At 46.1% G+C, this 14501-nt stretch overlaps 1 protein-coding gene across 2 annotated transcripts in view; it reads right to left on the minus strand.

The window, feature by feature from the left end:
* Positions 1 to 6020: 6020 nt before the first annotated feature.
* The window catches only part of EPG5 (ectopic P-granules 5 autophagy tethering factor), an 85607-nt gene continuing 77126 nt past the window's right edge, over positions 6021 to 14501 (minus strand). For both annotated transcript variants that reach the window (XM_054583586.1, XM_054583585.1), the window contains exons 40-44: positions 13615 to 13857; positions 12263 to 12479; positions 11588 to 11803; positions 9721 to 9835; positions 6021 to 7116 (exon numbers count right to left, since the gene is read on the minus strand). In XM_054583586.1, coding sequence (XP_054439561.1) covers positions 6934 to 7116; positions 9721 to 9835; positions 11588 to 11803; positions 12263 to 12479; positions 13615 to 13857 — 974 coding nt within the window. In that variant the 3' untranslated portion in view covers positions 6021 to 6933. The remainder of the gene's footprint in view (positions 7117 to 9720; positions 9836 to 11587; positions 11804 to 12262; positions 12480 to 13614; positions 13858 to 14501) is intronic.

Raw genomic sequence — 14501 nt, forward strand, 5'->3', positions numbered from 1 at the left:
TTCTCGCCAAAGCTGTCACAGAGTGGCAGGGGAGCCTTGCTCGCTGTACTTCCTTAGGGACCCACCATTTCTCATGGTGTGGATGGCTGGGTCGGAGATTAAAAGAAAGCTCTAGAGAGGGTCTCCCATTTGTCATCGTCTATTGGCCAGAAATAGTCCACTCACCCTCAAGGGGCTGTGCAGTGCCACCCTGCGTTGTACCTGGAAGAAGAAAAGCCAGAAGACCTGAAGACAGCCCTGAGGACTCCACAGTCGTGCAAAGTCACAAAAGGGCGACAGTACGCTGGGGGGGGGGGGGGCTAAGGGAGTGACCGGCCCAATAAAAAAAGAGGTGACCGGCCCAATCTTGGGAAGGCTTCCTAGAGGAGGAGACATGGAAAGGGTACATGTTAACTATGCAAAAGGGGAGAATGGAGGTTGGGAGATTGAAAAGACGGACATCAGAAGCAGAAGGGACAGTCTGAGCAAAGGCCAGGTCACACACTGCAGAATGTTTGAGCAACTGAAAGTCCCAGAGCATGGTGGTAGGGGCAGGGCATGGCGGGGCTGAAGCTGCAGCAGGAGCCTCCCGGCCCCACAGCAGCGATAGTAGCAGAAGGGAGTCAGGTCATTCGAGGGGCTGAGCTGGGGCTGGCTTCCTGCTCTACTCTCGCAAGGCTACTCTCACCTGTCTGACCCCTGCGCCTGCTCCAGCCCCATGATGCTCTGGGGCTGGGATTCCACCTCGGAACACTGGGCACTCCGCAGTTTCCACAGCGGGTTCCAGGGAGCCTGAACCAGGAACACCTGAGGAGCTTGCTCAGCTGCACAGTCTCAGCACCACCTGGGCTTCCAGAATCGTGGGCTCTTAGGGCAGGGCTCGAAATTTAAGCAAATCCTCCAGGTGAATTTCCCCTAACTTTGTTTTACGGTCATTTCTCAAATACACACACAAAGCTGAAAAAGTGAGATGGTCACCCAGGTACCCACCACCTACATTCAGCAGTTACCAACGTTTTGCAACATTTGCTGATGCACACGCACATGCGTGCACATGTGTACGCATTTGGCTGGACTATTGGCAGTAAGCTGCAGACATCACAGTACTTCGCCCCTAAATACTTGTGTCTTCGGAGAACAAGGCACTCTCCCCTATAACATCAATGCTATTATCACATTTGAGAAAATTAGTAATTCAATAATATGGTTTTACCATCCACATCCATATTCCCCAAGGGTGGTCCTTCTTGAGTGCATATTTGCAATTCTTGGAAGTAGGGCTTCCTGGAAACGGAAGCAGCTGCATCCCTCAAGAGAGCGCGCCTCTGTCGGAGTGGTTCCAGACGCAGTGAAGGGCCCTGGGGCACAGGGGAGGAGGGACGGCAAGGGTCCCTCCCGCACTGCCTCTGACAGCTTGCTCACGATGCACAGGCAGCCTCCTGCTTGGTCTCCAGATGAAGCAGCTGTTCTAAGGGCAGGAGGGGAGGGGACTGCTCTTGACCCTCTGACCAGACCTGAGAGGTCTGGGTGGAGCAGAGCTTCCTGCCTCCCTAACCCGACCCCTTCGGAGTGCTCAGGCTCTATAGGTGGCACACAAGGATCAGAGCCCCCGGCAACAGGCTCCCTCAGCACAGTGCCCTGGGGCCCCTGGGTCCTGGAGAGAAGTGGCCCAGGAGGCCTGGTGCTCTGGGACCGTGACCCCAATCGCCCTGCCCTCCGAGAGCTGGCTAGTAACCTAAATTTTAAACCGAGACGTAGCTACACAAGAAGACATGGTCCAAAGACAGTCTACACAGAAGGTAGTTAGCTCCCTGCCTTGGGATAGAAATGACTCTCGGTGGGGCTGGGTTTTCCCACATGGCCCCCTTCCAGGCTGGATGAGAGACAAGGTGTCTACTTTCAGGCCAGGGGGACCTTAGAAACCAAGAGTTAGGGGTCCTGGACTTGACCCACCTCCATCCCTGGCCACTTAGATTCAGCCTCACCCCCTCCACATTCCTGGGGCCCCTATGATCCCAAGTAGTTCGCACTAAAAACCCAGGAGACAGGTAAGGCTTCAATGATCCTCACTTTAGAGTGAGGGAAAAGTCTCAGGGAGAAAAGAGATCTGGCCAGCATCACACACGTTTTGCACTCCCACCATACCTGGCCCATTCCAGATGTGTCTTACAAATGCTAATAAAAAGTGAACACTAAGGTATTCCAATGCTGAAGTGATTTCCAGAACAAAAGATAACCAAGATGAGTTCTACTGCCTCCCCCTGGCAGCTCTGCCCTCCCAGAGGTGTCCCCACCCCCACCCCTACCCCCACCCAGGAACTCATGTGGTGGGAGCCTTTCTGCAGCTTTATGCCCCTCCTACCAACATCGCAACCATGTGATGGACCCTCAGGTTCTCCTGAGCTCCCTGGAATCACCAGCTGGCTTCCTGTCTATGCCAATCCTTAAACCCCCAAGGTTTCAATTCTCTTTAGAGGCCTTGCCCTTTGTTGCGAACCCATTACAAGCTTTCTCATTTCCCATTTTGTCTTAGTGTAGTTTCTGGATGGAAAGGCCTGCCAACAAGCTTGCCCCAAAAATGAGACAAATCCACCACATGTAAATTAAATTTGAATCTAGTTTATTTGACCAATTTTCATTTCTTCCTATTTATCATTATATAAAAAATTTGTCCTTTGTACAAGTGTGTTAAATGCTGAACAGTGAAGGAGTGAATATTGCACATTTAATGACCAAATTAAGTCATGGTTTTTAAAGGCTACACCAGACATGTGGGAAGGAAAAAAAGGGTTGAACATACTTAAGAAGTATTTGTTGCCACACAGAGGATTTTAAGCCATGGGAAGAAAAATAAGTTCCAACCCTCAGTGTTCAATGCAAGATATTACATCTGTACACTAAAAAAAATAAAAGTTATAATAACTGGCATTCCTTAGTGGTTTTATTATTCCTAAATAGGGTCAGTAGTTCACTTTTTTCAAGCTATTGTCATCAGAAACTAGGAACCTAGTCAGACTGAAGGCAACTTCGACTATAGTTGCTATAGGCCGCACGATCATCATGAACCAGAACAAGGTCAGGGCCTGGTTGTAGGCCCAGAGCTTCACCCAGTGTGACCGAGATGCAAATGGAAGATCACGGCAGAGGGTATTTTTTTTTTTTTAGCAAACCATTTATTTCCAACATTTTGCTTAATAACACTAATTTAACTGAGCAGGAAAAAAAAAATCAGCTACTACCTCAAAATAAGCTGTAATGTTGGTCCAAAATGAAGAGCAGGCAGTTTTAAAGGGGAAGCACAAAGCACCTTGCTGTTAGACCCATCACGCAGACGGCCATGGAGACCAGTATTTGGTAGCAACAGATGTCAACCCGAGGCCTGGAGTTTGCGCTCTCCACTAATGGAATGTACCACCCTAGGGCCCTGCGGCCGGGAGCTGGTACCGCCAGAGTCCAGGAAGGTGAACCCGCTGCTTGGCCCACACTAACATGACCAGCCCCAAAGGCAGGAGCTAGGCTAGGACACGAAATATAGAAGGGATGCTCTTAGCATCTGCAGGTGAGTGACAACTTAAATTTGTGCCCTGGGTGCCTTGTCTGTCTCGCCTGAGTCCTTGCCCTGCTAATCCCAGGTGCAGCCTTTTTAGAATAACATGGGCTACTTTGGACACCTGACCAAGTGCAGCCCTATTAGACACTGTGCCGGACCAGGACAACGAAAGGCACTGAGCATTTAGCTTGAAGAGGACAGAGGCCAGGCAGGTGGGCGGTCAGGGGTGTGATAAGGTCTGACAGTGTCTGGAGGTCTGTTGGGAGAGGTAAGAGCAGCCCCAGCCTAGCCCACTCCAGCAGAACCGGAACCAGTGTCTCCAGGGGGCTGGTTTCAGCTTAATATAAAGCAGCCCTAGGAATAAGGGTCCGCCAACAGCCTCCGCGGCTGCCCACCAGGGGCGGGACAACCAGTCACAGGAGCGGGTGAAAGAGAGGCTGGAGGGTTGGGGCTGGGGACCCTGCCGAGTGAAAGTGGGGCTAGATGAGCTTTAACGCCCCCACTGACTTGTGATCCCATGACATCTGCTTCCTGCTCCAGAAGAAATCATTAATTTTAAGCTTAAAAATCCAGTGGAAAACTGTACATCACCTTCATCAGAAAGGAAGAAAGGGCAAGAACACTCTAACTTGTACAAAGTAGACCCACTGACTGACTGGAAGAAATGGGGCTGGCACTTGGTTAAAGTGAGGTTGGGCTGCCCTGGGAATTTCATTGCGTGGGCTAGGCCTCCCCACCTCAGAGAAGAGACTCAGGCACAACTCTGGGGAAGCAGACATGATACCAGAAACGTGGCTGGGGCTGAGGGCGTGTGCGCCCAGGAGCTTTGTGGACATGTAGGGCGCGGGGAGTCCTGGCCCCCGCCAGGCCGAGCAGACACGCCAGCAGGACCTCCCTCCCTCAGACTCCGTGCCTCCCAGACCCGCCGCCTCTGTGGCCTGCGGAGCGGGGACCCGAGTGGAGAAGCATTAGAGATGCTTTCCACAAGACCAGAAAGCTGCCAGACACCCCGATCTGTACCCAGTGCCACTGATGGCCGCGTGTGCCGGTTCACCCTCCACACTGCTGGGCACAGAGGCGGCCTTGGCCTTGCCTGACCCAGGTCTCCACCGGCAGCACCGGTGACTGCCTCAGAGGCTGGCCTCGCGCTCTCCGGAGTCTGACTGTTTTTTGGCAGCAATGGCTGGTTACTCCTGAAAGCCAATGGCCACGCTGGGCCTACTTAGTCTCAGGGGCTACAGGGGCACTGACACCTCTGAACTACCTTTGTGTCTATAAAGCACTTTCTTAGCCCAGAGCGTCTCAGGACCCGATGCAGTAAGTAAACCGCCTGTTACACACAAGGGAGTTAAAGCAGCAGCACTTTGACCAGCCATCTCTGATATTCAAGTTACACTGTCAAGTAAATTATATGACATCGGGCATAAAGATCTGCATCAACCTTAACAACTGAAAAGCTTTACAGGAGAGTGAGATAGCCCTAAAAATTGGATTCTTACCAGCTACAATCAAAGAATGATTTTATTTTTTATAATTTTTAGAGACCAAGTACATTATAAATATCATAAACCTTCAAAAATTAACAGGTTAATCATAATTTTCTTTAAAATGTACATACTGTCACGCAAAAATTTCACATTCTAGGATATCCATAATTACATCCTCCTCAAAGAAAACACACAAAATATTTTGTCATAAAATCTTTGTTGCCAAATCAGCCTCTAAACTGTTCATAGCTTCTAAAATTGTCTTGTACACAGCCCGAGGAAGATGACTGATTTTGAAAATGGAGAGAAGCAGCAAAAACAAGGACAGCTCTGAGGTGTGCTTGTCTGAGAGGGACACTGCGTGGCCTACAAGACTCAGAGGCTGAACAGGGATGATCTTTATCAGACCACATCTGTGCAGCGGAACTGCTGTGTCCACCTAAAGGAGTCCCAAATGGCGACCAGCCACACACTCCACATGTCTGGTCAGGCATTCCAAGAGGATATCTGAAAAGAAATCTGTTAACCTATATCCCCAGTTCCTGCTAAAAGCTCTCAGTGACTGTTTAGACAGTTTCAGGCAAATATCCTTGGGCTATAGATAACCCATAAACAAAAGACACATTAGCAAGTGGACAAAATCGATTTTGAGCCAACGGAATTAGCACTATGCCGACAGAAGTCAAATTGCTAATTCCTGGGGGAAATGACAAGAGCAAGAAGGTGACAAGAGAATAAGGCAATGTTATACACAGACTTTGGTAATGAATGAGCAGTTAACAACAACAGAAGGCACATGACTACTGAAAAAAAGCCAATTTTCAGTCAAGTCTGGCCTGATGTGGCTTCCAAGGACCAGTGTTTCAACAGGTTTGTAAGCTTCATTTCAGTTTCAAATGAAGTGAAGGATCAAGCAGGGAACAGAGAACCAAGTCTTCTCCTTCTCCTTCTCTCTCTCTCTCTCCCCCCCTCCCTCCCTTGCCCCACCCACCTCCCCCAAGTAGGGCCTTCAGATATGTAACTTGCTGGCTATAGCGAGGTGCAAACTTACATGTCCACAGGGGTCTATAAGTGACATGAATGAGGGGAACAGGCTGGGGTGGAATGAAAGGGAGTTCATGCCCACACTGAACTGAAGAGAGCGAGCCTGTTCACATTCTCCACCCCTGTGGACCAAACAAAACACATCTGCGCCCAGGAGGCTCCCCAGGCTGCCAGCGAGCCGCCCCCGACCTACGCAGACGGCGCCTCTCCATGAGGGACACATGGCTGGATGGAAATATACTGGTCGCCATCTCTGCTGTCCACTATAATCAGGATCAAGTGGTCACATTTTAGACACGGAGTAACTCTAATTCAGCATTCTTATCTCCCATCTGAGAGAAATACACAATACTTTTAAGCTGATATATTTCCTTCTATTTGAGAAATGCAGAACTTTTCAAAGCTTATTTGACTTTTGAAAAAACACAAATGGAGTTCAAAAGTGAGGGTTCTACATGATTCCCAAAGTAGTGAGATCTGGCACAGGACCCTCGACATTGAAAGAGAACAGGGGAAGACAGAAGTGGAAACCTACAAGGAACCCTATCTTGGGGTCTTAAGAGATGATTAGGATATTCGGCAACTGTGAGTAGCTCTTCCCCAAGGGGAACTTGGTAACTTTATCTTGTTGAATGAACATAAAAACTGAAAAGTCCACGGAAGGTTTTAAGAGCTAAGAACACACACACAGACACACACACACTCACAGGTACACATGCACAATAGAATGATCTAGTGCCTCTGACTTACATCTCAGTCAACCACCTCATGGGCCACACTGAGCTCCACAGTGAAACTGAGCAGTTACTTGTGCAACAGTAAAGTTAAATGTAAACATAAACAGCAATGGGTTTTTCAAGATCCTCAGTGTTACTATCGTATATTGTCCAAATAATGCACTTCTGGGTAGAGATGGTTAACAAGAAGAGCCAGGAAGCTTTTTCCATCTTGGAGGCAATGGCCAGGATGCTTTATAAACTGTGCAGCTTGCGATATCTGATCCTGGTATTCAACATACTGCTTACTTGATGTCAAGGATTCAAGTGCACTCAGAGCCTACAAGACACAGAAGACAAAGCGGGTTAACCACCTGGGTCCACGCAACGGGATTCTAGCAGGTGCGGCACACCTGCTGCTATCATCTGGTACAACCGTGAGCCTCTGGGGAAGCTATGGAACTGAAATTCAAAGTCCCAAAGGTAAGCGCTGATTAACCACATGCAAAAGGCGGCCAGCAACCCAGGCTTCTGGGGCTTCTGTCATCTACATACAGCCTTCCCCCTTGCTGGCCTGCGCTGCCTCCCAGCCCTTCCCCACAGAGAACCATGGCTTCAGTCACACTGCCTGACTTCCTCCCCCAGTGCCTGCTGCGGGGCCCTCCCCACCAGCCCTTCGGCTGCCTCTCTCTCTGGGGCCCCGGATGAAAATCACAGGCACCAGCTGCCTGTGGGGCCTACTTAATTTGCTGTTGGGTTTGTTCTTAGGTTACATAATAACATCTTATTAAACTGTCTAACTGAATGAAATTCAAAAGAAACCAGTGGCTAAGTGCTGCCAAGAGTAAGCAAAGAGGCCATTGTGTTAGTCAATGAGTGTAAAAGTAGAGACTCCTCCAGCTTCTGCCTAGAGAAACTATGAAAATGTTCCTGTGCCTCTCTTCAGGAATAAACAAAACATGTTTAATTCCATAATTTTATTTTTTTCTTTCCTTCATAGAGGGAGAAGAGAAAGAAGACTGTATTTGAAGAAAACAAAGTCAGAACTATGGTTCTTGGGGATGAGGAATTTTATTTTCCAACTATACAAACCCATCCAACCCCAGGATTCTGAATGTGAGCCATGAAGTCCCCCGCATTTATGGAGACCACTGCACTAAAGAATATAGATTAGAAGATGAAATTTCTTATCTCAGTAAACAAGCAGGGAGATAATTTTTTAAGATTTTCTTTATTTTTAGAAAGTTAAGGGAGGGAGAAAGAGAGGAACAGAAACATGGCTCGCTTGCCTTTGCACATGCCCCGACAGGGGACTGAACCCACAACCCAGGCATGTGCCCCAACTGGGAACCAAACTGGTGACCCGTCCCTTCACAGAACAACACCCAACCAACTGTGCCACACCAGTCAGGGCAAGAAAGGAGATATACTTGAGGACAGTAAATGAACTGGCAGCTTAGAAATAAATTACCAGGGGGCTGAAGACAGAATCATAGGGTTGAAGATAAACAACTGAAGGAATTTTGGCACCAGACTACCTGCTATATGAACAGTCAATCCAAGAACAGGAATCAATGGGGACAAGCACACCTCCCACTAACCATAGTCCATCTTTCTCTCTCTCTCTCACTCTCTCTCTCCCTGCCTCCCTCCCTCCCTCCCTCCCATTTCTCTTTTTAAGTTTAGTTCCCAAAGTGGTCTGCTGTGAAAGTTTTCCTAAGAGTTATCATTTTATAAAAAAATGACTTTTCAAGTCTGAAAATCCTGATGACAAGTATGCATGGGTACTTTAAGTCTAAAGGAATGCAGGCAGGAAGGCAAGACCTGGGGTACCTGGTGCCCACAGTTAAAGCAAAAGCCATGCTCCAGGTACTGGTGGCCACAGGAGAGAAGACTTCTCAAATACACCCTGTAATGCATCGCACTGACTTCACAATGAGGAGACCCATCTGCCCTCTTGTAGACGGCACAGGGCTCAAACAGCAGTTGTCTAGTGGGTTCATGACGAGTCTCGGGCATTGTATAGACCGAGATGGCGGCGAAGAACCTGCAGGTTGTGCTGCTTGATCTTTGCTCTTAATAACAAAAATACCACCTGAACACGGCTGCCCGAGACATTACAAAGCTGCAGAAGAGCTAAGGGGCCTAGGTGTCTACCATTACCATGGACATTACTGCAGAGGGGCAAGAGTATGAGCATGGAGCCAGCCTGACCGCATGAATTCCAACACTCATTAGCCTCTTCTTGTCGCCATTTCCTCATCCCCCAAAACGAGGATAATAAAAGTTCCTATGTTGTAACGCTGTTACGAGGATTAAATAAATTAAAACTTTAACTCACCAGCATCAAGTGAGCTAAAACTTACAACGGTGCCTGGCACATAGTAAGCATTCAAGAATGTGGCCATCATTTGTACTTGGCCAGCCTGATGACAGGTGACAATAGCTGTAGGAATGGGACCACTGCCATTTGGCCTCCACATTTTTAGAACAAACTGTAATTTCTCACAGGTACCATTCTGTCCATGTTAGGTTATTCCAACATCAGCCAACAGTCGTCAACCTCCAGATTCACAAAACAGGGGCCATTTCCTTGGTTCCAATTAAAAGCTCAACTAACCTCCATCATTCTCAACTGCGGTCCCCTCCTCTGTGCCCACCCCCAGCCTGCTGCATGTGGCAGGTCAGCACAGTCACATTCATCACACCAAATTCTATCCCAGACTGGTTTGCCTATGGCCTTGCTTCTTCCACAATGGTAGCAGTAGTGCAAGACCCTTTACAAAATGTGGCTGAAAATCTGAAGCAGGCACACGTGGTCTCCATTTTCCTGCACATGATCATGCACTATGTGTGAAGACTACAGCTACCAGCTGCCACCTCCCCGCCTCCTAGGCCTGAGGGAAAGCATCTACCCCTTCATTGTAAAGCTGTTTCTACTGACCTGCTGAGCTTTCGGGGTGAGATATAATTCAGAGCTAGGCTTCAAACGAATCTGATCCTCAGCAGGAACCTGAACTGCAAGGAAGGCGGCCATGCCTCGGGCAACCACTCGGAACCTAGGGTGTTAGGGAGAGGTAAGAAGAAGTAAATGACTATTAAAGTAAGCATTTTAAAACAAATACCATATTTTCTATTAAAAAACAAGACTAACACATTTCCATACCTACTGTTGTTTTCAGCCCCTTCAGAAAACTCTTAAATATGATCAAGAGGGAGCTTTAATCTTCCCTTCCATTATTATCACCGAAACAATGTGAGCATAATTCCGACCCATGAATGAAAGTGTTGGCAAGATGTAGAATAACTGGAACTCTGTGACATTGCTGGTGGGAATGTAGAAAATGGTGCAGGTGCTGTGGAAAAGTCTGGCAGTTCCTCAATAGGTTAAACATAGAGCAATGATATGCCAGCAATCATTCCTGGGTATATACACTGAAAGGAACTAAAAACAAGTGTTCTAACAAAAACTCGTAAACAAATTTCATAACAGCACTATTCATGATAGCCAAAAGAGAAAAATCCCAAGCCTATCAACTAATGAATGGATCAACAAAATGTGGTATATCCATACAATGGAATGTTATTCAGTCATAAAAAGGAATGAGGCATTGATACATGCTAAAATATGGACAAGTTTTGAAATTTTATGCTAAGTGAGAGAAGCCAGACACAAGAGGCCACATACAGGGTACAGCAAAAGTAGGTTTACAACTGTTCATTTGAAAAATAGTATAATAATTAATGAATAGTAACCAAATCAGCTGTGTTTTGCATACTCACAACTACAAACCTACTTTTGCCCCACCCTGTATTATTATACATGATTCCATTTGTAAGAGGTGCTCAGAACAAGATATACATAGTCAGAAAATCAATTAGTGATTGCCAGAGACCTGAGGGAAAGGAATAGGGAGTGGCTGACTAATGGGCACAGGACTTCCATTTGGTATGATGAAAACATTCCAGAACTAGGTTAGTGCTGATGGATGTGACAACATTGTGAATATACCAGGTGCCATTTAATTGTATGTTTTAAAATGATTGCCATGATAAATTTTATGTTACATGTATTTTACCAGAACTTAAGTGAATCATAATTGCAGTCCTGATAAATTCTATCATAAAGAAACATCATGTTAACTAGTTTGAATTAATTGGTTCCCAAAGTTGCAACAACAGGATAAACTATTCCACAAGAATGCTGACATCAGAATGGTATGAGAACACTTTCCATAGCTGATAAGGGCTTTAAAGGATACCAGGATGCAAATAAATAAGTATTAGGAGATAAAATGAGTGATTAATGGCAAATTCTTTCATACCTTGGCATTTTTAGCAACAAAATCTAGATTTGTTTCTCATTGCTTTCCCTTCTTATCAGTTAACTTTAACTCATCTTGACTGAACAGTTCTAGTAGACCTCTTTCCTCCTGGAGCCTGGATTGCTCTGATAAAATGCGTGCAGTGAGGCAGCTGACAGGGAGGGGAGTTTTAACCTAATCCCACACACCATCACTGGCTCCAAGGCAAAAAGAAACCAGTAGTGCAGTCAGGTTACAAAGTCAAAATACAACAAGACATACTACTAAAAAAAAAATTCTCGGAACATAAAAACAAAATTGTTTCAAAATGAGAAAAATATAAATATTATGTTTAAAATAAGATGTAATCAAGGCTTTGATCATTTTTCCCCTTAGTCTTTGAGAAAAGCCTAGTCCCTATGTCAAAAGCCCACTGAAGTATCACAACCCTTAGGCAGGCGTAGAGCTGAGGCCTACTTAGAAGAGTAGCAGCAGGTGCTTCCTTACCTGTTAGACAGGGGCGATTTTCGGCCAAACCCAATTGCCCCCAGAATCCCAGAGCTGAGCCTCTCCTCAGCCAGCAGGTTCTGCCTGCTCTGAAGCATGAGCAGAATTCGAATGATAGATTCTGTCAAGACCGAATCATTCTGCTCGGCCTGAATCAGCGACAGCTGGAGGACCTGGTGCCACCACAAAAACAGCTTCGCCTCTTCCTGCACAGACCTGGAGGGAGGTCCAGGAGGAAAATAAAATTAGGAGTGGATCTTCTCTACTCACATTTGAGTTTTAAGTGTACGGGGCATTTAGTAGTTTTAAAGCTTAGGTTAATGGGTAACAATATTAATAAAGTAAGGAGACTATAACAGCTACCATTTATTGAACATTTATGACATGCGAGACACTGTGTATGAGCCCTCTTAACAACCCTATTAGGTAAACTATCATTACTGAACTGATAAGACTAGTGCTTCAAAATGCCTGTTTTAGGAAATAAAAAACGTGCCTAGAAAATTAGGGCGTGCAAGTAAAAATCTGTCCTTAAAAAGTGGCCCTGTACCTCACAGCCTCTTTTGCTTCTGCTTCACTTGGCTCTGCGCACTGAAATGAACACTTGCTTCAACCCTACATTCAAAGTTATCCAAACCCAGTGAGCCTGACAGAGCAGCCAGAGGGCTGACCCACCTCGGGTACACCTGTTCCAACCACTTGCTTAAGATGAGCAGCACTTTCATCTCATTCCTCAGCGTCTGTTCGCTATTTAAACACTGCAGCAAGTAGACATAAAGAGTCAAGTAACTGCCAAGGGACAGGCATTCCTGCAGAAATTCTTCTATGGTGAGCTCAGGAACTTGAAGGGACACCAGAATGGGGCCCCATCCTAAAATCTGATTGTTGGAGCCTAAGAAAAGAACAAGAGGAGACAGCAAGATAAAAGCCATATTCAGATTATGGAAGTGCTGTAATAAATCTCTTCACTTTAAGCTTCACATCAAGAAAACACTGCCCACAGTGGTCCCAGAGGCCACAAAAATGAAACGTGCCTTGCAGCTTAGCTGGAAGGCCTTCATGCCAAATGCCTGGGCCCTGGCTAGCCACGAGAGAGCGTTAAGATCAGAATTCAGTGTTGCATTTGTATAAATCACCATTCTCATAACAGTATGCTCATTAAAATGACACGTGAACACTGCCTGTCCCAGTCATCTAAAAATGCTAACCCTAACACCGTTTGTAGTATGAATACTAAGGTTTTTCCAAGGGAAATCATTAGTCTGTTTTTATTCATGCTTAGTTTGACTCCTATCTTAACAGAAATTCTTGAAAATTTGATTTCAGTAATATAAACACTTTGGACCAGGGGTGTTAATCGTAATGGCTCTCAATTCTTCAGGGGGATTTAGCATGGGGTGACATGGGTCACATGCATAGCGCCTCCCATGGGGATTCACGGGTTGTCAAGAAAAGGGCAGAAAACAGGCGCTTCCTGGCATTCTCACTCCATACCCTTTCTCACCTACTGTGCGCACCACGACGTGTGCCAGGAGCTGAGAAGTGCTCCTCTGAGCGATTCTTCTTAACCAGACCAGGCTGTTTCCAGAATGTGAGAGATTAGATACAGAGAGTAGGAAAGATAAGAGGAAGGTGTTTGGGGTGGGGGATGGCAGGAGGGAGGATGGCCTTTTCATAATGGTTTAAAAGATGTGACAAGAAATAATAAAAGGAGTCCTATGAAAACTCATTTTAACAAGTGACAAAATAGAGAAAAATTAATATAGCGGGTCACTATTAGGTACATTGTGGTTTATAGTATTTTCTCCGAGGACTATGACTGGGCTTGCGTCACACACGATTTGTCTATTATGACAGTGTTGATCTGACACTCTAAAACCAACAAAATGAACAGAAGTTCAAAACGTGACTGTGCCAACAGACACGGGTCATAGGTTCTCATGCTACCTGCAGAGCTTTATGAAAAAGACAAAATATATTCAGAAACATCGACATTTACAGAGAGCATGAGGTGACGGTCCTCTTACCTTCTTTGAAGTAGGCGGTGATGCAGGCCTCTGTCGTCTCAGCCATGTGGCGGACAGAAGCCAGGCTCTGGCAGGCTGCAGTGAGAAGGGGCAGCACCGCCAGCCCGTGAACATTCTGCTCAATCCAGGTCCGGATACTGCCCCGGAGGAACTCTGCCGTTGGAATAGTTGCATTGTTCATCATCATTAGGACTTCTATGAAGAGGCTGCTGAGGGCCATGTGGCGGGTCTGGCCGTCCACGTCTGAAGGAGAACACAGACACACACTCGTGAAAGGCTGCTGGAAGGAGATATGCATGGGCTCAGGGGAACAACAGTGCTTTAATCTCGGCGGCTCTTCAGGCAGATTTTACAATTCTGTGGCTGATCTCGGAGATCAGAGAGAAGACTCTGGGTGGTGCTCAGCTTTAAGGACGGGATGTGGCACACAGGTACTTTAAAAGAGCAAAGCAGGAACTACTACTGCAAGATCCTTGGGTATAGTAGCATGACCAAGCAATACTTTTAATAAACAGACATGAGCTGGTGTGAGAGTATCTTACTTATCAGAACATGCTTATTTAGTCATTATTTCCCAAACTTAGCTCATTTGGAAAACCAAACACAGAGATCTCAGCAGTCATTTGATAAACCAATTAGAAACAGTACTTCCACCACCCCCACTGCCAAAGCTGTCGATTCCAGAGGGACTTACACAGAACAATTGTTGTTTAGAACAAAATATAAAAGGTGGAAAAACCTTTTTTAAAGGCTCCTAACAGCAGCTCTTTTATTTACTTATTTGCCTTTTTTAAATAGCAAAGACTGGTAATATAAGTTAAGTCTTTTTAAAAAATTAAGATGTGAAAAGAGAACAGTACACAAGCAAAAGTAAATTCATTTTACAA

This window comes from Pteronotus mesoamericanus, unplaced genomic scaffold (genome assembly GCF_021234165.1).
Source record: "Pteronotus mesoamericanus isolate MK-2021 breed Mesoamerican mustached bat unplaced genomic scaffold, CSHL_Meso_final contig_74, whole genome shotgun sequence".
In the NCBI taxonomy this organism is placed as follows: domain Eukaryota; kingdom Metazoa; phylum Chordata; class Mammalia; order Chiroptera; family Mormoopidae; genus Pteronotus; species Pteronotus mesoamericanus.